The 24,817-nt window shown below is 45.0% G+C and overlaps 4 protein-coding genes and 1 long non-coding RNA gene across 19 annotated transcripts; 1 reads left to right on the forward strand and 4 right to left on the reverse strand.

Moving 5' to 3' along the window:
* Positions 1–116: 116 nt before the first annotated feature.
* On the reverse strand, positions 117–666 carry LOC143360466 (uncharacterized). Of its 3 annotated transcripts, none has more exons than XR_013083280.1 (2): positions 525–666; positions 117–491 (listed from the first exon to the last, which is right to left on the reverse strand). It is a non-coding gene; the product is annotated as an uncharacterized LOC143360466 (long non-coding RNA). The 3 variants fall into 3 exon arrangements; XR_013083282.1 differs by having other exon boundaries at positions 117–471; positions 523–664; XR_013083281.1 differs by having other exon boundaries at positions 117–485; positions 525–594.
* Positions 667–2,076: 1,410 nt separating this feature from the next.
* LOC143360463 (uncharacterized) lies at positions 2,077–4,153 on the reverse strand. Of its 3 annotated transcripts, none has more exons than XM_076799319.1 (4): positions 4,070–4,153; positions 3,091–3,608; positions 2,812–3,028; positions 2,077–2,646 (listed from the first exon to the last, which is right to left on the reverse strand). In XM_076799319.1, the coding sequence occupies exons 2-4, from the start codon at positions 3,420–3,422 to the stop codon at positions 2,437–2,439; spliced, it is 759 nt and encodes a 252-aa protein (XP_076655434.1). In that variant the 5' UTR covers positions 3,423–3,608; positions 4,070–4,153; the 3' UTR covers positions 2,077–2,436. The 3 variants fall into 3 exon arrangements, with proteins under 3 accessions (XP_076655434.1, XP_076655435.1, XP_076655433.1); XM_076799320.1 differs by having other exon boundaries at positions 3,091–3,457; positions 4,070–4,147; XM_076799318.1 differs by lacking the exon at positions 4,070–4,153 and having other exon boundaries at positions 3,091–4,049.
* An 894-nt stretch (positions 4,154–5,047) lies between these two features.
* On the reverse strand, positions 5,048–8,149 carry Tim23 (translocase of inner mitochondrial membrane 23). 5 transcript variants are annotated; one of them, XM_076799323.1, is made up of 7 exons: positions 7,965–7,982; positions 7,773–7,881; positions 7,169–7,358; positions 6,394–6,643; positions 6,151–6,320; positions 5,897–6,014; positions 5,048–5,214 (listed from the first exon to the last, which is right to left on the reverse strand). In XM_076799323.1, exons 3-7 carry the CDS (start codon positions 7,239–7,241, stop codon positions 5,205–5,207), a joined length of 621 nt encoding a protein of 206 aa, XP_076655438.1. In that variant the 5' UTR covers positions 7,242–7,358; positions 7,773–7,881; positions 7,965–7,982; the 3' UTR covers positions 5,048–5,204. The 5 variants fall into 5 exon arrangements, 4 of the variants coding, with proteins under 4 accessions (XP_076655438.1, XP_076655436.1, XP_076655437.1 ...); XR_013083279.1 differs by having other exon boundaries at positions 5,767–6,014; positions 7,773–8,043; XM_076799321.1 differs by having other exon boundaries at positions 7,773–8,149.
* Positions 8,150–9,465: 1,316 nt separating this feature from the next.
* Positions 9,466–15,472, forward strand: LOC143360163 (uncharacterized). Of its 4 annotated transcripts, none has more exons than XM_076798766.1 (11): positions 9,466–9,732; positions 9,791–10,119; positions 10,174–10,321; positions 10,395–10,520; positions 10,603–10,748; positions 10,917–11,060; positions 11,138–11,201; positions 11,297–11,787; positions 11,923–12,057; positions 12,134–12,358; positions 12,489–15,472. In XM_076798766.1, the coding sequence occupies exons 3-11, from the start codon at positions 10,200–10,202 to the stop codon at positions 13,721–13,723; spliced, it is 2,688 nt and encodes an 895-aa protein (XP_076654881.1). In that variant the 5' UTR covers positions 9,466–9,732; positions 9,791–10,119; positions 10,174–10,199; the 3' UTR covers positions 13,724–15,472. The 4 variants fall into 4 exon arrangements, with proteins under 4 accessions (XP_076654881.1, XP_076654880.1, XP_076654882.1 ...); XM_076798765.1 differs by having other exon boundaries at positions 9,466–9,710; XM_076798767.1 differs by having other exon boundaries at positions 9,466–9,710; positions 10,177–10,321.
* A 17-nt stretch (positions 15,473–15,489) lies between these two features.
* Positions 15,490–23,961, reverse strand: LOC143360162 (cubilin). 4 transcript variants are annotated; one of them, XM_076798762.1, is made up of 16 exons: positions 23,369–23,961; positions 22,562–22,634; positions 22,366–22,467; positions 22,078–22,255; positions 21,863–21,889; positions 21,562–21,773; positions 21,273–21,480; positions 20,967–21,175; positions 20,515–20,746; positions 20,228–20,413; positions 19,863–20,108; positions 19,528–19,748; positions 19,222–19,404; positions 18,977–19,106; positions 18,603–18,787; positions 15,490–16,393 (listed from the first exon to the last, which is right to left on the reverse strand). In XM_076798762.1, the coding sequence occupies exons 3-16, from the start codon at positions 22,457–22,459 to the stop codon at positions 15,627–15,629; spliced, it is 3,078 nt and encodes a 1,025-aa protein (XP_076654877.1). In that variant the 5' UTR covers positions 22,460–22,467; positions 22,562–22,634; positions 23,369–23,961; the 3' UTR covers positions 15,490–15,626. The 4 variants fall into 4 exon arrangements, with proteins under 4 accessions (XP_076654877.1, XP_076654875.1, XP_076654878.1 ...); XM_076798760.1 differs by having other exon boundaries at positions 23,348–23,961; XM_076798763.1 differs by having other exon boundaries at positions 23,341–23,961.
* Between the last annotated feature and the right edge of the window lie 856 nt (positions 23,962–24,817).

Here is a 24,817-nt window from a genome sequence, read left to right on the forward strand (position 1 = left end):
GTACACTGACGGAAAAATTGACTCACTCTCGGGTACACATATTGTATATGTATGTATGAAATAGGCAGTTTTATCGACCTTAATTTGAAATCCCTTATAATAGAAAAACCTCTGATCAACTAGCTCTGTTTACATGCTGCATCCTTCTCCACTCTTAGAAGATGGACCCTCGATTGCGGTCTAATCGAGACATTGAAAGAAATTAGGATTACCGTCTGCTTAATCATCTCGACTATTCCTCCAATTATTTTTATACCTGATATGTTTACAGCTTTCACCGATTTGTACTTTTGTTGAAAGTTTACGCATTTTTGCCGCTACATAATACTATAATTCTTTGCTTGGATTTTTATGGTTATTGCGACAATAGTCGCTCGTTATTGCTGTTGCTATTCTCATTGCTATTGCTATTTCTACTGCTACTGCTACTGCTACTGCTACTGCTACTGCTACTGCTACTGCTACTGCTACTGCCACTGCTACTGCTACCGCTACCGTTACCGTCGTCGCTGTTTCGCGTATACAGAAAATGATTTGTACCATCTTACATTTGTTGAAACGTATACCGAAGAAACGTGGCTTCATGAAATAGAAATTGTGCGCTCTCGAAGGATGCGAAGGGCAGAGTGCTTATACAGTTGTAGAACGATGAAAACCAACACGATTACGGTGTCTCTCTATTACGGAGTAAATTCTATTTGAAATGAACAAGTTACGAAGATTTGCAAAAAATTCCATTTCACGACCCATCGTAAACCACCGTAAAAAATCGTAAATTCCTTTCACCGTTGATGCTTTCGGATGCAAATCCAAAATTAGCATGGTCTGTCCAGATTCGCCTAGAATCACCTCGTACAATTCTACCATAAAAAAGAAAAAGATAGGACAGATGAGAAAAAAGAACGATAAGACAATATGGTAAATGTTTCCGTTCATATGCATATATAATTAATATATTATATTATATATTCTGAACTAATCGTGTAAGTGTATAAACTTGTATGTATGCGTTCGTGCGTGCGCGCGCGCGCGCGCTAGCGTGTATAACGTGTGTATGTATGTATGTGTGTATGGATTCGCGTATGTATTTACGAAAGTACGTGGCACGTGTATATTTACTTGTTCGACGTGTATATAAAAATTAGCGTGTACGTCCGTAATGAATTTTTGGATACCTCTCTTCGTTAAGTAGAATTTCAAGCTTGATCACCGTGCTATTGCATAGTACACGTACGAACATTGCTCTTTGCGAAAGAATAAACAGAGTCAATTCTATCTTGCACTGGAGTTACTAATGGAAAGATTCTGTTCGAGTTTTAGTTCCTATACGTAATAAATACGAAAGCCTTGCAAAGCCGGTCGATTACGGAAAAACGAAGAAGAACGGCAGGTGAAACTGAACATATAGTGCGACGCAATGTGGAAACATTATAGTAATTAAGTCGGATGGATCTTCCTTTGGACGAAATCATCGAGAACACCATTGGTAACGATCGGTCGGACCCATTGCCACGACAAGCGACGTCCAGCAACTGTATATTTATTGGCTCAGTATTGTTAGTATAAAAGCTTGGTGCTCCGGGTGGGTTCATTTTTACGTTACGCTATAGAAACTATAATACTCTTGCACCGTCTTCGAAACGAGGCCACAGATTGCAGCAAAATGCGCGCGCTCGCGCGTGTGCCTATGTGCGTCGACATGCTAAAACGATAGCATAATTAATAACAATTACACATTCCTTACTGTTTGCACGTCGATGAATTCTCGCATCTCTTCGTACCGCGGTTCTACGCTTTTTCGGTCATTTCGAAATTTCTTCGATCGCTGTTTCTTTCTCTTTCCCTTTATTTTTGCATCGTTACGACGGAATGTATAGCGAAACTATACGGACTAACATATTGTACATGCCTTCTTTTACTGGCAAGTAAAAAGAAAAAGGTGAAGTAGAAGAAAAGAGCGCGAGAAACGAAGAAAAACCAATGAGAAAGAAACTGTTTAGATCAGGGCACGGAAAGCAAAAGAAAAACGGTGGTTGGCGTGTGCACGGTATGAAGAGCAACAAGACCAATTATATATTGTTACATTATAATTATATTATAATATACATATAGAGATGCAATGTAATGTAATGTAATGTAATGTAATTTAATGTAATGTAATGTAATGTAATTTAATGTAATGTGACGTAAGCTAAGGGAAAAGAGCATATATACGCGCACCGGTACCAATGGGTAGAACGCGTGTGATTCAACTATCCCCTATTTACGAATAAAAGCGTGTGTGTGGGGGGGGGGGGGGGAGTGACGACGAACGAGTTTAGCAGAGGGCGAAATATTTGCTATTAAAGTTGCTAAATGACAAGGTGGTTTTTTATTCCCGGCGTGATTCCTCCGAGATCGTAAAGCCCGAACTGTAGGTTCCGAATAAAACTTGTGTTAACAACAGCTCAGCCTTCTGCGCGCCATGATTACGCTCAATAGGCATATAAATATCCAGACAGAAAAATTGAGCCACGTGGATACTATTGCTAATCGAAGAGCGAAACCGGTGTCGATTTGTTTAACTCGTCTCCAATGATTTTCTTCTGGCTGTAGATAATCCATAAAGTCGAAGATCGCTCCGCACGAAAGTCTGCTGTGTATCACCTGTGAAATCGAAGGAAAACGAACTGGAAAACGTTGACGATGTCGATGTCGATGTCGATGTCGATGGCGATGGCGATGGCGATGGCGACAGTGATATAGTGATATAGTGCTATAGTGGACAAGGATAGCAACGGTGGCAACGATTTGTATATACGTATTAGTTACCTCGGCTTCGCCGCCCGTCGAACTCATTAAGTGAATAAGTCTTTTTCTGTACTGGTTGCAGGTTTTGTAATAACCGTCGGTCATGATGATCGCGTGGGCCAACGATAAACAGCAAAACAGAATTGCCACAAACACAATGGGTATCCAATGTTTGTACGGACTTCTAGCTTTAGGTCTGATCACTACCGTTGCTACTCGATCAGCGGCCTTCAAGCTTCTGCGAGAATCAAAGAGAATCGGAATTGTCCGGTTTATGATGCGGATCCTTAAATTTCGTACCTGGTCGCGTCTTCCTGGATTCGAGTAGGTTTCTCGAGATTTCGATTGATGCAACATCTGTATCCGTGGTATCCACCGAGGCAGAGACCGATCAGGATTACTGGAATCAATCCGTACACTCCGAAGTGACAGAGTTTTATGTCACCGCCCATAAAAGTGCTAAAGGTGTTGATACCGTAGAGTATGCAACCACAGTCGACGTTGATACACACATTCAAGGTCCATGTCCAATGTTGCCAGACAGTGACCAAACTGATCAACGAGGTCACGGACAAAATTACGGATAACACGTAAAGTACACCCAATATGTATTCCGCCCGTCTCTCGTTCATCGTTGTAATCTTCGTTTCGCACTTGGAAACTACACCTGGGAACCGATACACCTGGGAACATCCGACGCATAGTTTCACATTCGTCTACGTTTTCGCGAACGAATTCTTCGAAATTGCACAGTCCCCCAGGACGCACGAGATTTCTCGTCCGCGGTGCAACAGCGGCAACAGATGCCTGATCTCGATCTGATAAATATTTTCATAGTTACCGTTTCCTCGAGGTACTATTTTTGTGGCAACGATTCACTCGTGAGCATCGAATTAACCGGTATAACGAACGGATCGCGGAAAGATGACAGACCAGTTTCGACCGAATATCTCTTTTTCTAAGAAGAAAAACTGAAAGATTTTGCAAAGAAGAATTGGTTGGGGCATACGATATCTATGTATCTACGTAGGTATTTACACACTCTGCTCTGGTCTCTCGGATCACACTGATACGTAGAATCCCGTGCATCCCGACACTATCGTCTAAAGTCCAACAATAAGTCTAAACCTAAACGTATCGTTCGACTCGTAATCTCCTTCCTTGGATTTCGAATGTTTGTTTCTGCATACTAGATTGATCCGCGTACACGTATCAAACTACAGTATGTCTTGCAACAAATAATATTTGTCTTGTCTGGTCTTGTTTGAACATTACTTACCGTCTCCACTGGTTGGCTATTTTCAGATAGCCAAAGGAGGCTTTGCAGTTTGCACGCCGAGCAAAGGGAATCGTTTCGTTCCTCTCCAAATAATCTGTAAAATCTTACGATGCGACGGTACACGTATGAATACACACCTATGCGCGTATACGCGCGTTTCCGAAAATTTGAAGAGTATATATACATATATTACTTCCCATATATACTTCCTGGGACGAAATCTGATTCGAGGAAGTTGATCGTACACATAGAATCACCTTTTCTAATCACGATTTTTGTTCAGGCCTACTATCACCTATGCCCGTGCGATATCTACTACTATCTATGTATATACGAACGTCAATGATCGTACAAATCGAAAGTACATAGCGGCGCTATTGCAGCGTCTCTCACATTCTCCGACCATATTTCAATCTAATTGGTATTTTTTAGGAAAACTTAAATTAATCACACCGCCGAATTATTCGCTCAAACTTCGACCGTGCAATTGGCAATCAGTCGTGTATACGCGCGCGCGTTCATGCCTATGCGTGTGACGTGCATCGCATTGATACTTTTCGATGACAAACTATGCACACACGCACAAGAAATACAACGTATACATATTTGGTACCTACAGTGCAATGAAACCCGATCTTCTAATTAATGGTTTGGACAGACTTAAATAAACGATACACGCGACGTCTTTTTTCTTCTATAGATCGGATGAAACACTGTACGAAACGAAACGAAACGAAAACGAAAACAGTCGATGTGAAACACAGAAACGCTTAACAGCAGGGAGATAAACTCTGATAAGATTATCGTGCGTTACTGACACAACAGTAATCCAGGTGCCGCAAACTGTGTATCCTCTTTGCGACGCGTCCCGTAGTCGTATTCGCAGTCGCAATCGCAATCGCAATATACAAGTACCCGTGAATATGTAATTGTACATACTTCTCTAAAGCTGGAATTCAAAATAAAATAATCCAATAGTTCACCACTTGAACAATTTTCTTTATTTTAATTACAGAGTGATTCTGTGTTTCAATAAATCCGAGTAGTTATCCTTTAGTATCGTTCGAGGTGATCCATTCTATGTACAAGTTGAATTCGTTGTAAACTTTTAGCGATTTCAAATTAAGTATAAACCTCATTTTGACCTGAAAAGATGAAAAATAAGGCGATAACACTATAAGAACAGCTACCAAAAATGTAAAAACGCACTGGAATACAAGTGTTCGCTGATATATATGGACGCTCGAATCGCGTTATCGAGCGATTACAGAGTGAAATATTTTTCTTGAAAAGGAAGAAAGCTTCCACCTTATTTGTATGTTGTTCCAGTTAATTGTGTAAAATCGATACAAAACTCACATTAGCCGAAGAATAACGTTTTGTAATGCTCGTGTTTACATAACCAAATGAATGCTAAACCAATGAAATATTGAAAAATATTTCATTTAAACAAAGTCGCGTGAAATCACTCCATTCGTTTCAAGATTCTTACACATATTACGGACATTTAAAAGACTTGATCTGATATAAACCTTTGGAAAACCATTTGTTACCGTTTCCTTTTTCTCTAATAAACATGAAAACTGTACACTCCGATACAAATGTATGCCGTGTTATTTTCGTTCAAGTTGAACGACTGAAAAACAGCAATGTCTTTGTTAACAATGGGTTTTTTTGATCTCCAATAGTGTACGTACAGACAAGTAATATTAAAACTGGAAACTCGGATGATTGGAGGACTCGGATCGTTCGAGACAACTATGTATATTAACGATATTCGAGAAGCATATGGCGTATTGAAGGTTTAACTGGTACACACAGTCTTACGCTGGATTAATGCTGCGATGCCTCAACTCGAGTAAAGTATCTCGATTGCTCCATAAACAATATAGAGACGCTATTCCTAATCCGATGCAACCACCCATAACACATTTTCTTGGTCCAGCTGAAAAAGTTTTAACAATGAATTTTGATATTCTGTACTATTGTGTTATTGTGTACGCATGTGTACACGTGCGCACGCACGCGCGTACACGATATAGATGTAAATACAGATGTGGAAATCTCCTGATGGAACATACTTGTCGATTTAAACAGCATACCCGTTGCCATTGCCGCCGTTAGTGTATTTAAAGAATCGTCTGTACCTCTTGCCCATGATAAAAGTACACCGAAACCGCTGTACATCACGGATACTATTCCAAACGTATTAGCCAACGAAGAGCCGCTTTTCATTACATAGTTAATTAATCTATCATCAAAGAATTACAAGTTTATGATCGGTTACAATTCTGCTAAATAGAAAAATAGTTGAAAATACGTACTGAGTTCTCCTAAGTTTGCCACTTTGACCGGCTAACGACGTTGCTTTGACACCTCTGTATAAACCTGTCGCACCGCCAATACCAGCCCCTATTATGCATGCTGCTCCAATTTGACTAAAGGCTAATTCAAAACGACCTCTTTGTTTCGCAGCACCCTCTGGGAATATGTATTCTGGTTGACTTGGCGTCAAATACGTAGGATCGAAGTTCAAGTATGGACTGAGCTGCGTTAATCCTTGCTGAGACTTAACTGTGGTAAAAAAAATATAAAATTTTCTTCATTATCATACAGTTGGAAAATGATTCCTCGTACTACTATAAAAACTATTTAAAATGAATAACAGGTATTAGAAAAATATCCTATCTTCAAGAATATTTCTCGTTGCCAGGATCCTATATGTTATTAGTCTTCTAAAATATTTTGTCGGTAGAATGTACTGTGTTTGAACGAGCAAATATCAAGAAAAAATACCGAATAGAATAAACAATAATATGATTTTTATTGTAATGGGTAATTCTCATCTGTTTTCGGAATAATGCAACGATACGGTTTTTCAATATAATATAGGTTATGCGAATACGATGGTTTAACTATATTTCATTATGTACATAATTCCCGCGTTACGATGCTCTGGATATTTATTTTAACAGATCGTTACATAATACCAATTGCCAAATTATATCACGCACTGAAAATCGACGAAAAGTAAAGTAATGTGCATAGTCTTTTCTTATGAACTATTTATGTATACACGTACATATATCGTTCGTTTACCTGGTATGTTTAAATCAGCATATTTTTTATTGCTTTCCACATTTTTGTCGCTTTCGTTTCGCAAGTCTATCATTTTCGCTGTGTTTTTGTTGAAATTCAAACTTTCTCGATGATTTTATCGACGAATAGTAGCGGCGAATGAACGATCACGTTTATTCCTTATAATGTGTATGGATTCGGATCAAGCACCCTGAACATATTAACGATCATTTGGATTGTTAGTTTTGTTTCTCGCCGCTTCGTACACTACTCATCTATATAGAACCTAGAATCTGTATATAGTCTGATGTTTGTATGCCTATGTACAAGTAACAACACACTTAAATAAATTATTGCATACTCCATAGTGTATATGTGTTGTACTATTTCCCCCGCAAAATACCAGTGTATACAATCTGTATCTTTATATGTGTATATATGTAATTAATATTATAGTAATATAATAATGTAATAATAATATGTAAATAATAATTTGTAAGTGTTTGCAATTAGAGAATGTAGAATAAATCCACAACAAATTTCACACATCGATTTTTATCGAATTCGGTTCCGAATTAAAGAGTTATAAACAGTTATTGATATCCTTATTCTATACTGCACTAACCTCAAACATTTTGACAGGTGTCCCGTAAATAATTAAGTTCGCAACTCGCCAGACACAATTCTTGCAGTTTTGTGATTAAGTAAACCAGTCTGGATCCTCAGCAACATTCCTATAACAAATTTAAACAGTCCTGGATCGTGTTTCTTTCACCTCCGAACTAAACCACCTAAATAACTCATTGCCGGTTATTACATAGTGTTTTACGGGGAAAGCGGCAAGAATCAATTGTGCGCCTCTTGTAAGATCTTATAGTCCTCTCTTTCTGTCCTTGTCGCACACTATCTCTGTCCTTGTCTTACACGTTGACGTAAACCGAACAACCCTTCAGAAAATCGTCAATAACTATTAATTTCACACAAAATTCCATCCGAAAAAATATTTAGATCTGCGGAAGGGTTCAAAGTACCACCCTGAATTTTTAAAATGTGCCGATCAATCGTAGAATAAACAAAAAAATTAATTATTGAAAGCCTGTTCGCAGCTACACCAGCGCGACAGTGGCGCCATCTACGGCGGCGGATTTTGGAACTAATTTCCCTATCCGTGTAATGAGTAAGACAAGGACAGAGACAGTGTGCGACAAGGACAGCGAGTGGTCTCGCTCGTGCCACCTACTTTTCGGTGACACTTCGAATCCCCTGGTAAGTATTAGGCAAACATGGTAAGCCAGGAGGTATCCGACAAGGACAGATTTATGTAATTTTCGGAGAGAGAGAAAGACGGACATGGATCTTCTCGCTCGCCTGCGTAGTTCATGACATTATTTGTTAATAGCTCCCTTGTCATTAATGATTCATAACTATTAGCAATTGGGGAGTATACATAGAAGCCTCAGCAATTTTCACGAATAGTTTTCAGTCGAATTGTTTGTCTTAATTTACTAGTTATTAACGTTTCGTCTGAGATAGTTTTTGAATAACGTCCGAAAGATTGACAAGTCCCTGCTCAATAATTAATTAACTAACTTTAGAGACTTCATAGGTAAACTTTCAAGATTGAAGAATGTAAAGTGAAGCCTTGGCTTCATTCCCATTATATTTTTGTGCAGGTTTGATGCCTGAACAGTTAGTTATTAACAAATTTCGGAAGGGTGTTCTTTTCCCACAGTTCAACCCTCCGTTTCTTACACATTACGGGAATTTCCGGAACAATTAGCATGCAAAAATCGTTAGTGACTAATTAGCCAGAGATCATTTGTGAACATTCGCAATTGGAAAACATATAGTGAACCTTCAGCAACTTTCCCATGTAGTTTTTCATTGGACTTTGTTCCGGATGAAAGAGTTATAAACAATTATTCAAACCCTTGTTGTAAACTAATCTGAAAAATTTTGACAGGTGTCCAGTAAATAAAGAATTTTGCAACTTTACAAGCACAATTCATGTACTTTTGCGATTAAGGAAACTGCGCTGAATCATTAGCAATATTCCTATAACAATTTTAAGCAGGATTGCATTGTCGTTAATTAGTTATTAACGATTTTTGGCGGGCGTGTTTCCTTCTCAAATACCATTAATATAAAGTCACAGTCCTTGTCTGTGGTCTGTGATAAAAATGAAATGGATTTTGTTCCGTGCTAAAAATGATGTAAGTAGGTTCTTTCCCATGCTAGAACGATGTAGGTTCTGTTCCATGCTGGAGCGTTGAAACTGAAAAAAGGTGGAGACACTGTTGTAACCCCGGGCGTGAGCGTGTGCACTCTCATTTCCTCTCTGCTATAAGCATAAGCGTATATTTGTGTATATACTTACCTGCTGCCTACTACCTAGCTAAGTAGGTAAATACTTATACGTGAATGTGCAAGGTGTGCATAGATAACCTTATTTTACAATTGTGACATGTCGGATACAAACAGCGGATAATAATTCGGTCTTTTACGCATTTATAATTCGGTTCGCGAATCAAGTTACGACTACACAGAGAACGTGCGGTGTAAAGTACGTTCAACGTATCGCAAAGGTAGACGCTCGTGCGTAAGGTTACTATTTATTGTTCTAAACAAGTTTCCGTATTACAGATCAACGTACCGCTTGGAGGTTGTTCGCCCACGAGAAATGCCAATTATCGGTCTCGATCGATGCCACGGCGAGCAACGCAAACTATGCGTCGAATGTCACGGTTAAGGATCACGGTTCCTCCAAAAATGCCTTTTAAACTCAACGACGTTTCGTTTATGTTTACAATGTAATGAAACGAAAGGTTGCGAGAACATCACCGAATAAGAGAGCAACGGCCAGCAAGGAGAGAAATTATTGTTTTGTATGCCACGCGCGATACAACTATTATCCATGGAGAGTCTTAGCCACGAATGCCGGAACCAAGCATGAAAATCAAAACTACCAATCTGTAAGCATGACCAGATCCGTTTACAGGGCTCGTTCTAACATTCTGTTTTTCTAGAAGGAACAAAGAATATATACTGTAACATGATACGTCCCTTCTCGGAAGAAGATGCCTGGTGTTACTGGGTTATATCCGTCGGAGCTCTATTATCCTTTCTCGGGTTTATCGTTGCATGTATTTGCAGCTGTCGGCGTAACGAGACAAAGTAATTGTACTCTTGATCCTACATTTATATCTCTAAATGCACGATATCGAAAGTCAAAATTTACTTTGGACAGAAACGAATTTCTTGGACTGGCTGGTATGGTAACGCTGAACAGTGCGGAGAACGAGAGTTTTGCTGGAATCCCAAATGATGTCTCTGCTCGTGCAACCGTCCAAGATGCTGCTGACGCTGGAAAAAGGTTTAACTTGTCTTCTTTGCCGGGACACCGATTTCGTGTCCGATGGAACACCAGTTCTAATCTGTTCTAATCGATTGCACAGGACGACTGGCGCGAATAGAAGTCTTCCGGACATACCAAAGGATAGGAGACACGACGAAACAACCGAGTCAGTGTCTCAGGATATTTACGAAACTACGGAAACGATCGCCGACAATTCGGAGCTGTACGCCACGGTACAGGGTGCAGGTATCACGAATTTTAGATTTGGGATGTGGGATTTGGTACTTGGAATTTGATACTTGGAATTTGAATTTTCGTTCCAAGGAAAAGAGATTTTCGTTATTCGTAACGGAGAGATAGTTACCAGGGAACATCCGATTGTATCGCGTTCTATCGTTGCGTTGTTGGATACAGGTCTCGCGGCAGAGGTATCCGAACAGGAGATGCAGCAACAAGTCGATCAACGAAATTCTTCGATCCGCGAGAACTCTGCTCGTCGGTATTCGAGATTCGCGGTGGTTGCTTCCGACAATGGTACGAACGAAGGTACGGATAAAGGTACGAACAGGCCTGATTCTGGCCGTGGATACCGTGGTTCTACTTCTAATTGTAAGGGCGTGTTTTGTCGATTCCAGTCGAGCACCCGTACGCTCAACTTCAAGACGTTCAGAAGATCGAGGCTAATCAAGGCTTGAATAGGTAACGATCGAACGTTCGAAGACGTTGTTCGAAAACACTGTTGTTTACGCATTGTGTCGACGTGTCGCTGAAATGGTTGCGCGCGATGGTTGCAGAGGCAACGTTCGGTCTGCGATCGAGACGAAAAAACCGTCCACGCCCACGTCCCAGTCTACGAGTCAAGGCGGCGAAACGAATCCGGTTGCTCCGCCGAGAACTCGTCGATCGTCATCTCACAATTCGCTGCTCTCCGACGACATCGGTTCTCGCGGTGGCGAGATTCAAGCGGCGAATGCCATCTCGGGTGGGGTGCAAGCGAACCAAGAGCTACCGTACATGACGCCACCGTTGTCGATGCTGTTGCCGTCGTCGCAATCCCAATTGCAATCGGTGACGCAATCGGCGAACCTGTCGCAGTCTCAATCGCAGTCGCAGTCGCAGTCGCAGTTGCAGTCGCAATCCGAATTGCTATCGCAATCGCAATCGCAATCTCAATCGCAATCTCAATCGGAACCGCAACCGCAGTCGCAGTCGCAGCCGTCGCGGTCTTGTCAACCGCAATCGACCAGTCCGCAGCAACATTTTAGCGGGGATTCCCAAGACTCGAGTAAGTTATCGATCACGTAGAGACGCGGAGCACTATCGTCAAGGGTGCCGCGTAGAAATGATTACGATGAACGAAATCAAGGTTAAGATTAATCGGAAGATTAACGAATGTTCGGTTTGTTTGGTCTTGTCGCAGAAGGATACACCAGTATAAGCGTGAGAGAGCCTCTGGCCAACATAATCGCGCAGACGAAAACGGTATGCCGTCAGAGTCAGTCATCCGGACGTGTGTTGGCGGATCCTCATTACGCGACCGTGTCGGATGACTCTGGTAAGCCCGCGTCCATTTACATTGGTTGCACGTCGCGCGGAGCTTTCAAGCGCTTTTCACGCGTTTTTCGCCGTAGACGAAATGTACGCGGCGATCGACGAACAAGACAAAGTGTATACCAGCGGCAGCGAAACGTACGCTCAAATTCAACCAACGACGGAGGCGCAGCGACCCACGCAAACCACCGAACCAACCTCGTTCCCGCCAGCTCCGTCCCGGTCGGACGAAGCGCAGCCTGCCGCTCCTCAACCTCCGAGCGTGGACAGTTTGCGTCACGTGGCGCACGCACACTCCAGACAGGGTGAGTCGAAACACGCCTAGAACTCGATTCCCTACCATAGGTTCCCTATAACTGTATGTATCAATGTTCTCTGTAAATATATGCTATCTTTGGAGATACGATATTGACGCGATCTACCGGTTGCTCGTAGCTTCCTCCTCGAGCGCAAATAGCTCCATCGCGAACCCTGGTTCACCGAAGCCGGAGAAACGTCAAGCCAACTCTCCGCTACCGCCGCCGCCGGAAGGAACGATGGACATGTACGCGTCGATCGACAAGCGAACCAGCAAAACCGAGGAGCGATCCAAGTCGGCTCTGTCCAACGGAAAATCCTTGGAAGATATGTACGCGAAAGTTATGAAGAAGAAAAAGGAAGCGGAGGAGCAAAACGACTCGCATTCCAGTTTGTACGGTGGCAGCATGCATCACGAGGTCGCAGCTGTTTCAGCCACGGCTACGGCTGCGGCTGCGGTTGCGGCAACAACCGCTGCGGGTACGGTAGTCAGAAAAACGAGCCTGGTTGAGCTGAATCGAACTTCTTGGTCTAGCCACGACTCGGTCGAGACGCAGAGGAAGGAGCTCGATTCGGCCGGCTGCTCCTTCGCGTCGGTAAACCCGGACGCGTCCAAATTGTTGCAAGTCGGCGCTGTCGTTGGCGAGATCGCGATCGCGATCGACTCGTATTCGTCGAAAGATCCGCGATGCAGCCACACGATCGCTTCCGATCCATCGAAGAAGCGCGCGACTCGCGATCCAAACTACGAACCCCTTCGTACGCAATCAAATTCCACCGTGGACACCATCGTCGCCTCCGCTTCCGCCTCTGGCGGTGGTATAGCCGCTACATCCGCCATAGCCGCTACCGTCGCCGCTACGGCGACCGCCGGCTATTCTTCGTCCGTTCGAAACGCGACGGATTTGACGGCGAGTTACAACGCGTTGACTTTGAAACACCGGCAGGCCAGCAATGCCAGCAGCGAGGATCCCGGCTACGAGAAGGTCAGGCTACGCAGAAGAATCGACGCGGATCACGACACCGATTCCGAGCCGAATTACGAGAGCATGCCGCACGATTCGGGCGAGCCGAATTACGCGTCCGTATGCCGTCCCGGCGACAGCGACACCGATCCCAACTACGAGTCGGTGAACCACGGCGATCCGAACTACGAAAGCGTCAAATACATGAGCGTTGCTCGCTCCGTCGCCGACGACCCGCCCTACGAACAAGTCCACGGCTTTAAATCCGATCCGAATCCGGATGGATACGAACAGGTCAAGAAACATCACGGTTTCTATAGCGCGGATTACGAAAGGATTCAACCGAATCGTTCCACGGAACCGATCGGAAACGGAGACACCGACGACGAACAATACGTCCAAGTATAATCTCTGTCTTGACCCGATTCTCCGTTCGCGTTCCGCGTTCCGCGTTTCACGTTCCGTTCTTGCTTTCTCTCTACTTCTAAACGCGATGCGATTTTAAGACTGACGATAACAGCTTGGGATAATCATACTTAAACGATACGTATATATATGTATTTACTTCGAGCATGCACCTATATGCCTCGTAAGATTTATCGTTTGAATGTACCGTGCATCCTACTCGCCGCATACTCGAAACGCGTTTTGGAAATGCTACTGCGATATGTACGTATGCACACGTGTATATTCGCTCGCAAAGCGACACCAAGCAAGAATCGGCCGAGACGCACCAACGAGACCTTATTTATTCGATTCAAGGTGGTAGTCGTTGTTCGTTGGTTTACCTTATCATCGTCTTCCTTCGTTTATTTTTTTTTTCCTTTATAGGAGAGAAATCTCCTATACGTATAGGTGCTCTACCCTTGCTTCCTCATTTTCTTTGTCGCTTCCTTTCTTACCCATTCTCGAGTAAGCCGCGAGTCGCTCGAGTTTCGTATGTATATACTACAATTATATCATATGTATACTATAATGTGTACGTATGCGTATCCGTTGGATTTTTTGTACAGTTACTCGACTATCGACCGAATAAAGAAAGATCGATCAAAGGGGTACGCGCGATGCGGCGACAACGATGCGACGCGTATTCGACCGTATAAAGGTGAAACCTTTTTGCCTGTGGATACATGTCTGTCGTCCGTATACCTTGCCTCGCGGGGGCGTCATCATATTTTTCTTGAATAGGATCGACTTGAAAGGACGTGAAAAGAATTCTACAACGAAACGTGCTTACTAACCGCAACGATTTGTATTCTTTTATATCCCATTGTAAAATAAAACGTTTTGTATACACAGTAAAGAATATCGTTTGGAAAAAGCATCACCGAGTTTTCGAACACTCGTCGAGGAAAAATCCGTGTTGTTCGCAAATTACACGAACGGCCTTTCTCTCCCTGAGCATGTCCTAGTTCCGACTGTGTTCGACCGAAGCGGGACACATATTCGCGATACCTTCCGCTTATATGTCACGTTTTCTCTCTCTCTCTCTCTCTCTCTCTCTCTCTCTCTCTCTATCTATATCTCTCTCTCTCTCCCGCACTCGCCTATATCGATTGCTTACAACTCCGTTATCGCGGCTCGATCGGTTCACCCGAAAATATGAAAATATCGTGTCGTTGTGGTCGTAGACACGGTGGTTCTGTTCTGGTCGTGTCGTGGTCGGTAGAATACTGGTTGAAAATGGAAAATAAGAAATGGAATCCCTCCCATCGTAAATAATTTACTCTTTGTTTCTTTCGAGTTGGCTTCCTCCGTTAACATTTTTTCGAATAAAATACGATTGCGTCGCGCTTTGATTTTCTTATCGAAACTTAAGCTACTGTGTCTCGCGCGCGTAACTAATTGTAAGATTCGTCAACGGTCCTATTTGTCGTTTCACCGGCACGCGTAGTCCTTCTTCTTCTTCTTCGCTCCGTGCCACGATCACGATCGCGATGATATCGGCACGCAAAAATTCTGTAACGCGCGAGTTCGATATTCGGATCGTTGGGAAAGCGCGTCGCTGGAACAAGCAAAAATTGTTCGTTCGAAATCGGTACGTAGCGGCGCCAGAAAATTACGTGAGCAAATATCGGTCGCGCATCAGCGAATCGAATAGCTCGGTACGACGTAAAAATATATTTAACGTTCTTTTCGAGGAACATTGTGTTCGCGAGACGTCCGTGACTAAATCGAGTTCGCGACGCTTACCGGGTTCGTTGTTTCGACCAAGATCGTCGATGAGAACAGTGCCGTGGCTGAACGAGTCCGTTTCGTTCGTAGATTGACGCGGTTCGCGGGTCTGTCCAACAGACGGTGCTCGAAAGTGTCACGCGCCATCGTCGTTTCGGCCGCGGCCCTCCTCGACGCAGGCTCGCTCGGATTCGGAACCGGTTGCGAATCCGGATCCGGATCCGGATCCAGACCTAGATCCGGACTCGGACTCGAAATCGGAATCTGATCCGGATTCCGATTCCGATCCCGGCGCAGCTTCGAGCTCGCATTCGCATTCGCACTCGCACTCGTAACCGTCTTCGCTCGTCGGACTCGCCGACGCGTCCAACCGACATCTCGAATCTTCAAAATCGCTCTTCCGATCCTGTTGGTCTTGACGTCGATGACGATGACAGTGGCCGCGACGATGATGACGATGACGACGACGACGACGACGAATGTCGGCATGTTGATCATAATCCTGATGGTCATGACTATGATTTTGATTATGGTTATGACTATGACTATGGCTATGGCTATGGCTATGGCTATGGCCATGGTTATGACTATGACTATGACTATGGCTATGGTTGTGATTATGGGTATGATTATTATTGTGACGAGGAGGTTGATGCTGGTGAAGATGCCGATGAGCATGACGATGGTGGTGGTGATGATGACGACGACGAAGAAGACTCTCGCGATGGTAAGATCCGTGGCCGGTGTCTACGCGTTGACGCAGGTCGTCAAGATGAACCGTTTGAACTCGCCTCTTTAGTTTTCGATGATAAAAGAGACATACGATCAGCGCGACCAGTATCACGCCTGCAGCGTATCCCGCGACAACGCCGTAACTATCCGTCCGTGCGACTTCCATGTCACCTGAAACGCAATCGGTCTCTGTCAAACGCGTTCTTGAATCTACCCTTTCAGTCCCGATCCCGATCCCGATCCCGATCCCGATCCCGATCCCGATTCCGATCCCACTCTCTCGCCCATTATTCCCGCTTCCCTCTTTCGTGCCCTCTTTTCTGTTCTCGAATCGTAATAGGTCCGCTATGACGCGTTCCGTTTCAAAATTTTTCGAGAAAATTACTCTACGTAATGATCGTCGACCCTCCATATTCGAGAAGACAGAAATATGAAAATTGGACATTGTCGTATGCAAAGGGCAGGCTATAGACCATAGAATATAGTGTAAGCTAGGACACAGCTGTAAGTCAGCTGGGGGGTATGGAAAGACTGAACGAAGAGATCGGTACAGAGAAAGAGAAACGTAGATACATACAGGGTGAGAGAGAGAGAGAGAGAGAGAGAGAGAGAGAGAGAGAGAAAGAGGGCGCAAAAAATGGGTCGTAAGGGGAGAGAATGTTTACATGCCATACCTTCGTATACGAATTATACTTGTATACGAAGTATACACATACAATAGATAGAAGGTAACGGGATTGCATACATGATTATATCCATGCACGTATTTACGAAAATGGAAGTTTACATGAATAAAAAAGGGAAAAGTTGTAGGAACTTTCGACGTGTATCAGCGATCGATACCGATACCGATTCCGATGCTAATTCGATTTACAACTGCGATTTCGAAATGCGAAGCCGACAGCCGACAGCCGACAGCCGACAGTCGCAGAGGTGGTGCGTCGTTAGTCGTTACCGGATCGATTGGGCGTGATTAACGGGTTTCAGCGGTGAATGGAAATTAGTCGCGGCGGTGAATCGAAAACGGATCGTATCGATTCGGGTGGATATGGCTCGTCGGAACTTAAGTACGATACGTGTGCAATACTGTGAGTGAACTCACGTGACAGGGGAGATCATAGCATGCCGGATCGTCGGAAGCTTCGTGAAGGGCTCAGAAGGCCACGAACGCAAAGCACAGAAAGAGAAGAAGCATGGCAGAGGCTCCAGCCGGTGCTGGGGACAACGGGGCTGATGCTGCACCTGCGACACCACACACCGTCGTTCATCCATTCGATCCTTTCATTCTTTCGTCTCTACGAAACGTCTACATGTACTACTTACCTAAGATATCATTACAATTCTGTAAATATTTAGTCTTCGAGTTTTATTTGCAACGGCTCGAACTCGTTTATATCTTTCTTTCTTTGTTGGTTTGTTTCATTAGAATCGTCGAGATTGAATTTCGACGTTAATCGTTCGTCGCGCGAGTCGTTGATAACGCGTAGATAAACGATTCTCATCCGCATCGTGTAAACAAAAATCCGACGAACCGTGTTCGCATCGGTTCCGTTCTCTCCGTTACGCTCGAATTTCCTTCTATGTATTTCTATTATCACGTCCTTCCTCTACTGTCTCGCTATCACGATAGATCGCCTCATTCGCCTATACGCGTACGTACACATGCATATACATACGTAAGGGATCGGTAGTTCGAGGTATCAACGTACGAAAAAAAGAATACGTTTGGAGAACTTTAGAACATGGCATCTATTCAACTATCCAAAGACATTACATATTCGTTAGATCCGAGTTGTATAGACTATGTACGCGTATGTATATAGATATATATCTATATATATACACATAGTATAGCAGTAAATATATATATATACATACGTAAACGTTATGTACACGCGCGCGCGCGTGTGCCTGTGTCTGTGTATGTGTCATGTGTGCTATGTGTGCGTGTGTGCGCGCTTGCGCGTCTATCCTATATCCTAGCGTAGATAAATAAAATTTGTAATACAATAATAACAAAGGAAGGGGCCTGGAGGTGGGCTTGGAGAAAGAGAAAGTAAAGGAGAAGTAGAAGAAGAAGAAGGTACAGCAGGAGTAATAGGAGTAGTAATAGCAATAGTAATAGTAATAGTACTAGTAGCTGTGATAGTAATAACAGTATTGGTAGCGGTAGCAATAGTAGTACTAGCAGTAGTAGTATTTATAAGGAGTAGAAGGAGAAGAAGGTGGAGAAGAAGAAAGCGACGATCACGACGACCATCACCACCACGAAAAACAAGTAGTGTAGGGAGGAGAACAAGTAGAATGAAAAGAAAAAAAGAAAGAACCGCACGACCTACAACCAGTCGTGTTCGGTGTGTCTAACGTTTACGAAACTTACAGTTTTCTTCGTCGGAAGCGTCAGTCGGGCCACAATTGCGTATGCCGTTGCATCGAAGCGATTCCGCGATACAGTATTTAGTTTTACTGCACATGAATTGGTTCTGGCAGTCGGTGCTCGCGCTTATTTCGGACCACGTTGCTCTAAATCCCTGCTGTCCTACGGCTTTATCGGCCAATATGAAGCTGAAAGAAAGGCCAAAGAGAAACACGGAACCGTTGTCAGTCTACCGTGCGACGATATGGTGGAATCGAGCTCGAGGAGGAAACAGAGTTATACGTTGGAATGCTGGAGAATGGAAACGAAACAGAGAGGAAGGAAAAGGCGGACAAGGGGGGGGGGGGGAAGAAGGATCAAGCAAACGAGTAACCAACCTAAGACGCATGTTGTTGTCCTCCGACAGGTAGGTCCAGTTGGCGTTCGGCCCCTTGACGCCGCAAAGCTCGATGGGCGTCGCCGCAGCGGAATACCATACGCGTAGAACCGCGGCAGGACAACCTCGAACTGCAACGGAAACACGAATCGGTCAGAGTACTCGGCGATCGATCCGGAACGAACCGGATAAGTGGAATTTCAAGTAAAATTTCAACGATCGACAGTCGATTACGCGAGATCGTACCTGTTTGATCGCCCTCCACGGAAAACAGTTCAAAATACAAGAGCACTCGCTGGTTCTGGCCGACTCTGATGAACCAGTTGCAGGTTTTGCTGGCATTATTTTTCCCTGGACCCTCGTACTTGTTCGGAAAGTTTGGACTGGCGATGATGCCGTAGTTCAAACTGCTTATATTCGATCCGCAGTCTGCAAAACAAAAGAATCAAGAAGAAGAACGCGAACGTAGAGCAAATGCGAAGATCTGCGATCGCCCTCGACATTACCGACCCGATTCGTTTAGCCTTTGACCAACCTAACCGGACAGCCTACCTCCAAATATCGGTTTGGCCACTTCGAAGGTGTAGCGAGCTTTGAACCCGCTGTAAACCAGTTCGGAATCCGAATGCAGGATAACCCTTAAGCCGAGAGCGCCGAGATTCGATTCGACCGGACCAGGAGCGGTGCTGCCGCAATATCTGCCGATCAGCTTCTCCGTGTTGTCCCGGTACATGTTGTATATCTCTAACCAGTCTTCCTGGCAAGCTTCGAACCTACCAAACGGAGTCCAACGATTAGCATATCGGCGCTATCGGCACACCATCGACAGCGATGGTCCCAACGATGGGACGATACGACGGTCGAATGGCTCGTGGTCGTTGGCTTACCCGTAATGCCCGTCCGTCACGTTCGTGTTTTTCGTTTGCACCTTGAAATAATCGAATATCAAGGTGACCTGTTCGTTCGGCGTTGCCAAGAAGAAATACGTGCAATTCGTGTCGCTCGGGTAGTTGCTGGGATGTCGCGGCGAATTGAAGTAGCCTTTCTTCCGGGACGAGCTGCGATACGTGAACGTGCAGCTGCCGTCGGGTGCCGCTGTGCCCGGTATCTTGTATTCCGTCTCGAAACTATACCTGCGACGCGTCGATCGATTAGTTTTTCGATTCTCCCCTGGGACTCTTGGGCCCTAGGCCCTGGACCCCGAATTCCTATCTCTAGTTTCTAGCCGCGAATCTCGTTATCGGTCGGTTACCATGCTTTGAAGCCCTGGCCTTGCGACTCGCCGCTGCTAAATACCATAACCAGACGTGGACCGTCGCTGACCACTTCGGTCGGATTGCCATTCAGGCCGCACAGTTCGTAATCGAATTTGTCGTAAGAGTCCGTGGCCTCCTGTCCTTTCAAGTACAGCTTCAGATATCCGTCGGTGCACGGCGCACTGCAATAGACCACGGAGAAGGAGTTAAACACGCGGAACTCTAATCGACGTTTTAGCTGAATCCGATTTTAAATTAGCGCATGTACGGTTTTTTCACTTACTCTCCGGTTGTCTTGTTTTTCGGTATCTTGAACATGTTGAATTCTAGTCGAACGCGTTCCAGATGCTGCGCGTCTTGCATTCCATAAATAAAATACCGGCACACGACTTTCGGTATGTACGGGAATGGATAGTTTGGACTGACCACCATTCCGGACGATTCCTTCTTGCTCAAGATCTTCTGATCGCATTCCGACCCTCTGATGTGCTCACCGTTGTAATTGGCTATGTAGTCTGAGTAGACAAAGACGACCGCGTACACGTACAACGAACGCACGCGTAAATATGTTTATCGTATACATGTATGAATAGGGAGAATTCCATCTTCTATGCATGCATGCATGCATGTATATCGTGTCGACATCTACAATATCGTTACCGATACCGATACCGGTACCGACACCGATACACCGGAGACGTTAAAACGATAAGTTGAAACTTCTAGAGGACTCACCCAATTTGACGAAGCTTTCGGAGAACTCAAAGATTCCCTTGAAACCTCGATTCTGCGTGTTCGCGGTGCGTGGTAGCGTAACGAACAACACGTACAAATTGGGCTCGGACGAATACAAGACCAAATTTCTCTGCTGGCCGCAGTACGTTCCGATAACGGCGGACGTGTCGTTCAAGCCATCGTACACTTTAACGTAGTCCAAGGGACAGCTACGTGCATGGGGGATAACATAAGTACGTACAAAATATAGCAGAGAGAGAGAGAGAGAGAGAGAGAGAGAGAGAGAGAGCTTGGTATTATACGTACTGCGGGCCTCCAAAGTACAAATCGAAATCCCGAAACTCGAGACGGACTCGTTGGTCATGGCTTCCGATAAACTTGTAATTGCAGACGAGGTCCTTCGGGTAGCTGCCTGGATACGTCGGCGACAATATGGTACCGTTACGCTTGTTCTCGGAGTTGACCGTGAACGAACACGGCCTGCCCGGGGCTGGCGTCCCGACCTCGTATTCGGCTAAAAAAAAGCAAACCAAAAAACGTTTTTCGACAAGGAAAGAGAAAACACCAAGTGACACAGGATAACGAGCAAACCTACAGGCATTGATGAACGTGTAGATGCCGCCGAAAAGACTGGGCAGCGTGACATTCTTGTCGGTAAAGAAACTGAGGGCGATTCCTTGATAAAGAGAAATGCGCCTTCGGGGTGGAATTGGGCCGCAGAAACGCCCTCCGAACGGTGTTTCGATCAGTTTGGTCGTATTCTCCGAGCGTATTTCCGCGTACAAGTCTAGGTACTCGTGCGTGCATCTGAAACAGCAAATGTCAAATGTCGAACGTCAAGGCGTTCGTGTCCCGATGATCGGGAACCGATAAGGGGAACACGAGAGAATACTTACGCGGGCAGTTCTCCGACAGCGGCTCCACTGGAGACGACGATCGCGCACGATTCAACGTCAGCGACGAATGACGCGCGTCAAGCGCAGCGGAGACGGGTAATTCGAATCGAATTAGAACAGTGGAACAATCGAATATCGATATCGAGGGATAACTGAACCGAAAAAATGATGAAACCCAAAATGAAAACGAACATATAACCGATCTGGAGACTCACGCGGGCGGTGTCCCTCGAAGCCCGAACGAAGTAAAGACCAATTCGACCCGCTGCCGAGGTCCGGCGAAAAACGTGTAGACGCACTGCCGAGACTCGTTCTTTGGATTGAGCAAAAGCGGCGCGTGAAACGTTCCGTTCAGCGGTCCATCCGGCGTGCTTATAAACTTTTGATCGCACTCTGCGGAAACGGGAAACGTTAAACGATCAACGTCGCCTCGCCTCCGCGCGTCCCATCGTCGATCGAAAACTAACAATAATCTCAAGATCAAGAGCATCGTTCTCACCAACCTGTACTACTGCGAGGACAAAGCAGCAGCAACAGGATAAAGGCAGGCGAGAAGACGAAATAAATCCCAGAGGTGTGCCAAAGTACCGAAGCCATACTGTATCCTAACACATGGACGCGCGTTTTTCCATTATTACCGTCGTTGCAATCGCTAATAATATCATGTTACCAAGAGTAAGTCGATTTCCAGCACTTTACCATATCGTTAATCCCTGATCCACGCACAGTAACAATACAAGAAATCGAAATCGATCCTGGTCGTATAGGTCATCTGCAATCAAAGGAGAGTCACACTCGTTACAAATTTCCGATCCTCATACATTCCAACCCCTCGCCGTCGAGCAACTTTCTAGATAGCGCTCGATCCTCTCGTCGAATGGACGATCGAGGGTTTCGCTCTTTTGTCCTTTTGGTCTTTCGCCCCGCCAACGTCAACGTCAATGTCAACCTCAACGTCAATGTCAACCTCAACGTCAACCTCAACCTCAACCTCAACGTCAACGTCAACGTCAACGTCAACGTCAACGTCAACGTCAACGTCAACGTCAACGTCAACGTCAACGTCAACGTCAACGTCAACGTCAACGTCAACGTCAACGTCAACGTCAACGTCAACGTCAACGTCAACGTCAACGTCAACGTCAACGTCAATGTCAACCTCACCGTCAAAGTCAACGTCAACGTCAAAGTCAACGTCAACGTCAACCTCACCGTCAAAGTCGACGTCAACGTCAACGTAGGAACAGCTTTCTCGCTTTGCAGCTTTTTCAAACGATGATTCGAAACACTTTTCTCGAATTTGAGAATACATAACTGTACGAGCATAGTGGAATAGCGAGAACGGTCGAAAAGAGAATAGAAAGGATAGGAAAAGTTCCATTCTGTTCTGTTCGCGGGACAACTCGTTTCTCCGCGTGTTGTCGTCCGCAGTTTGCCACGCCCTCGACCCTCCATGCGATCTTTCTCTCACCGCTCACTGCTCACCGCACGCGATAGAGACACCACCTTGGATCCAATAACGTCGCTCTCTCCGATAATATTTCGATCGTTGCAGGGAGCACCGATAATTTTCACAAGAACGTTAATTGACGATGCGTTAGCGCCACACGAGGGTAACAACCAACAATGCGTCGATCGAGTTCGAAGGTGGAACAAGCCGATGGTCGATGCGCAGCGCCGCTCTCGACAAACTGTTCCCGTACCAACAAACGACCAGCTAAGAGACTAACCTCCCTTCGATTTGGGGTGTACGATCTTGATTCGAATACCGAGTCTCCTTCTGGTTCTCGTCCTTTTCTCGCTTCTCCGAATGGCGAATGGCGAGCGTGTGACGATCGACGCGATCCTTTGTTCCTCTTCCCTTTGCGCGGTATAAGTGCAAATGCTGTCTTTGTGCAACCTTGGCGCAACCTCCGGACCGACGAATTTAATCAGATGTCGTCGTGGCGAAACACCACCACCTAACCCACACCGACCGTTTGATATCGCAGAAAATTCCCGGATCTGTCTCTACCACTCCCACTCTCCCCCACCCCCACTTGCTCTCCTTCTGAAAACACGGGAGAAAATGATGTTGGCACCGCGCGACTAGGTCACCACCCTTCCGCGTTGCGTTGTGCGGACTAGCTACCACCTACCACCCAGCTGTGACTCGTTTCGTCCCATCCCATCCCATCCCATCCCATCCCATCCCATCCCATCCCATCCCATCCCATCTCATCACCTATCGTATCCCGTTCCGTATCGTAGACATTCTCTTCTCTCGATATTTATATGTATACGTATACGAGGACACGCGCGAATAGAACGCGCGCTAGGCACGTGTACCACGCGGAAACACGCATCGAGAAATCAATGTCTGGTGGTCGATTCAAACACAACTGGTGTTCGATCGGTCAAAGTATTATTGTTCTAGAAATCTGCGAGGAGTCGCGGCTGGTCGATACGGCTCGGTATACTCAAATGTACACCGACTCGATCATCGAACTCCGGAATAGAAAACAACTGTTCCACGATGGACCGTAATTTTCCAAAAGTGTGAGCGTTCAATTGGAAGAAACGGAGAACGCGACCCGCCAAAAATTTTCTTTTTTTCGGATCATTCGTTTGTTCGAAATGGTATTGTTATCTAGTTGCGAGAAAAGCTGTCGTCGCATCGATATAGGTACATGTTGTGTAGAACAAGGTGACCATTTGAAAAATTCAATTGGAAACGAAGCACCGCACCCCGGCAGAGATGTCGCGACGGGCCGGAGAACGATCAGGAGAAATTCGATAGAAATAGACAGGGGTTGCTGTATTGTGCGTAGATTATAGAGCGATTTTCGGTAGCGATACTCGCGGCGAATCGGTCCGCGAGAATCATAAGGAAAAACGAGAGAGACGCAGTGGCGGGTAAAAGTAAACGTACAACCGATTAAGAAAGGTAATTCACATACAACTGTTTATTGAGAC

The sequence above is a fragment of the Halictus rubicundus genome, chromosome 13 (assembly GCF_050948215.1).
Source record: "Halictus rubicundus isolate RS-2024b chromosome 13, iyHalRubi1_principal, whole genome shotgun sequence".
NCBI lineage: Eukaryota > Metazoa > Arthropoda > Insecta > Hymenoptera > Halictidae > Halictus > Halictus rubicundus.

What these genes read in the sequence shown, in the direction of transcription:
- LOC143360463 (XM_076799319.1), bottom strand. Translation starts at nt 3,422, where the DNA reads ATGAACGAGAGACGGGCGGAATACATATTGGGTGTACTTTACGTGTTA. An exon ending in ATCCAGGAAGACGCGACCAG is followed by an intron (nt 3,029 to 3,090) that starts GTACGAAATTTA and finishes TGATTCTCGCAG; the next exon opens with AAGCTTGAAGGCCGCTGATC. An exon ending in CGACGGGCGGCGAAGCCGAG is followed by an intron (nt 2,647 to 2,811) that starts GTAACTAATACG and finishes TCGATTTCACAG; the next exon opens with GTGATACACAGCAGACTTTC.
- Tim23 (XM_076799321.1), bottom strand. Translation starts at nt 7,241, where the DNA reads ATGATAGACTTGCGAAACGAAAGCGACAAAAATGTGGAAAGCAATAAA. An exon ending in GGCAAACTTAGGAGAACTCA is followed by an intron (nt 6,321 to 6,393) that starts GTACGTATTTTC and finishes CTTTGATGATAG; the next exon opens with ATTAATTAACTATGTAATGA. An exon ending in TATGCTGTTTAAATCGACAA is followed by an intron (nt 6,015 to 6,150) that starts GTATGTTCCATC and finishes AAACTTTTTCAG; the next exon opens with CTGGACCAAGAAAATGTGTT.
- LOC143360163 (XM_076798766.1), top strand. Translation starts at nt 10,200, where the DNA reads ATGATACGTCCCTTCTCGGAAGAAGATGCCTGGTGTTACTGGGTTATA. An exon ending in TGTCGGCGTAACGAGACAAA is followed by an intron (nt 10,322 to 10,394) that starts GTAATTGTACTC and finishes TACTTTGGACAG; the next exon opens with AAACGAATTTCTTGGACTGG. An exon ending in GCTGCTGACGCTGGAAAAAG is followed by an intron (nt 10,521 to 10,602) that starts GTTTAACTTGTC and finishes TCGATTGCACAG; the next exon opens with GACGACTGGCGCGAATAGAA.
- LOC143360162 (XM_076798762.1), bottom strand. Translation starts at nt 22,459, where the DNA reads ATGGCTTCGGTACTTTGGCACACCTCTGGGATTTATTTCGTCTTCTCG. An exon ending in GGCCAAACCGATATTTGGAG is followed by an intron (nt 19,405 to 19,527) that starts GTAGGCTGTCCG and finishes TTTGTTTTGCAG; the next exon opens with ACTGCGGATCGAATATAAGC. An exon ending in CGCTTCCGACGAAGAAAACT is followed by an intron (nt 16,394 to 18,602) that starts GTAAGTTTCGTA and finishes ATTGCGTTTCAG; the next exon opens with GTGACATGGAAGTCGCACGG.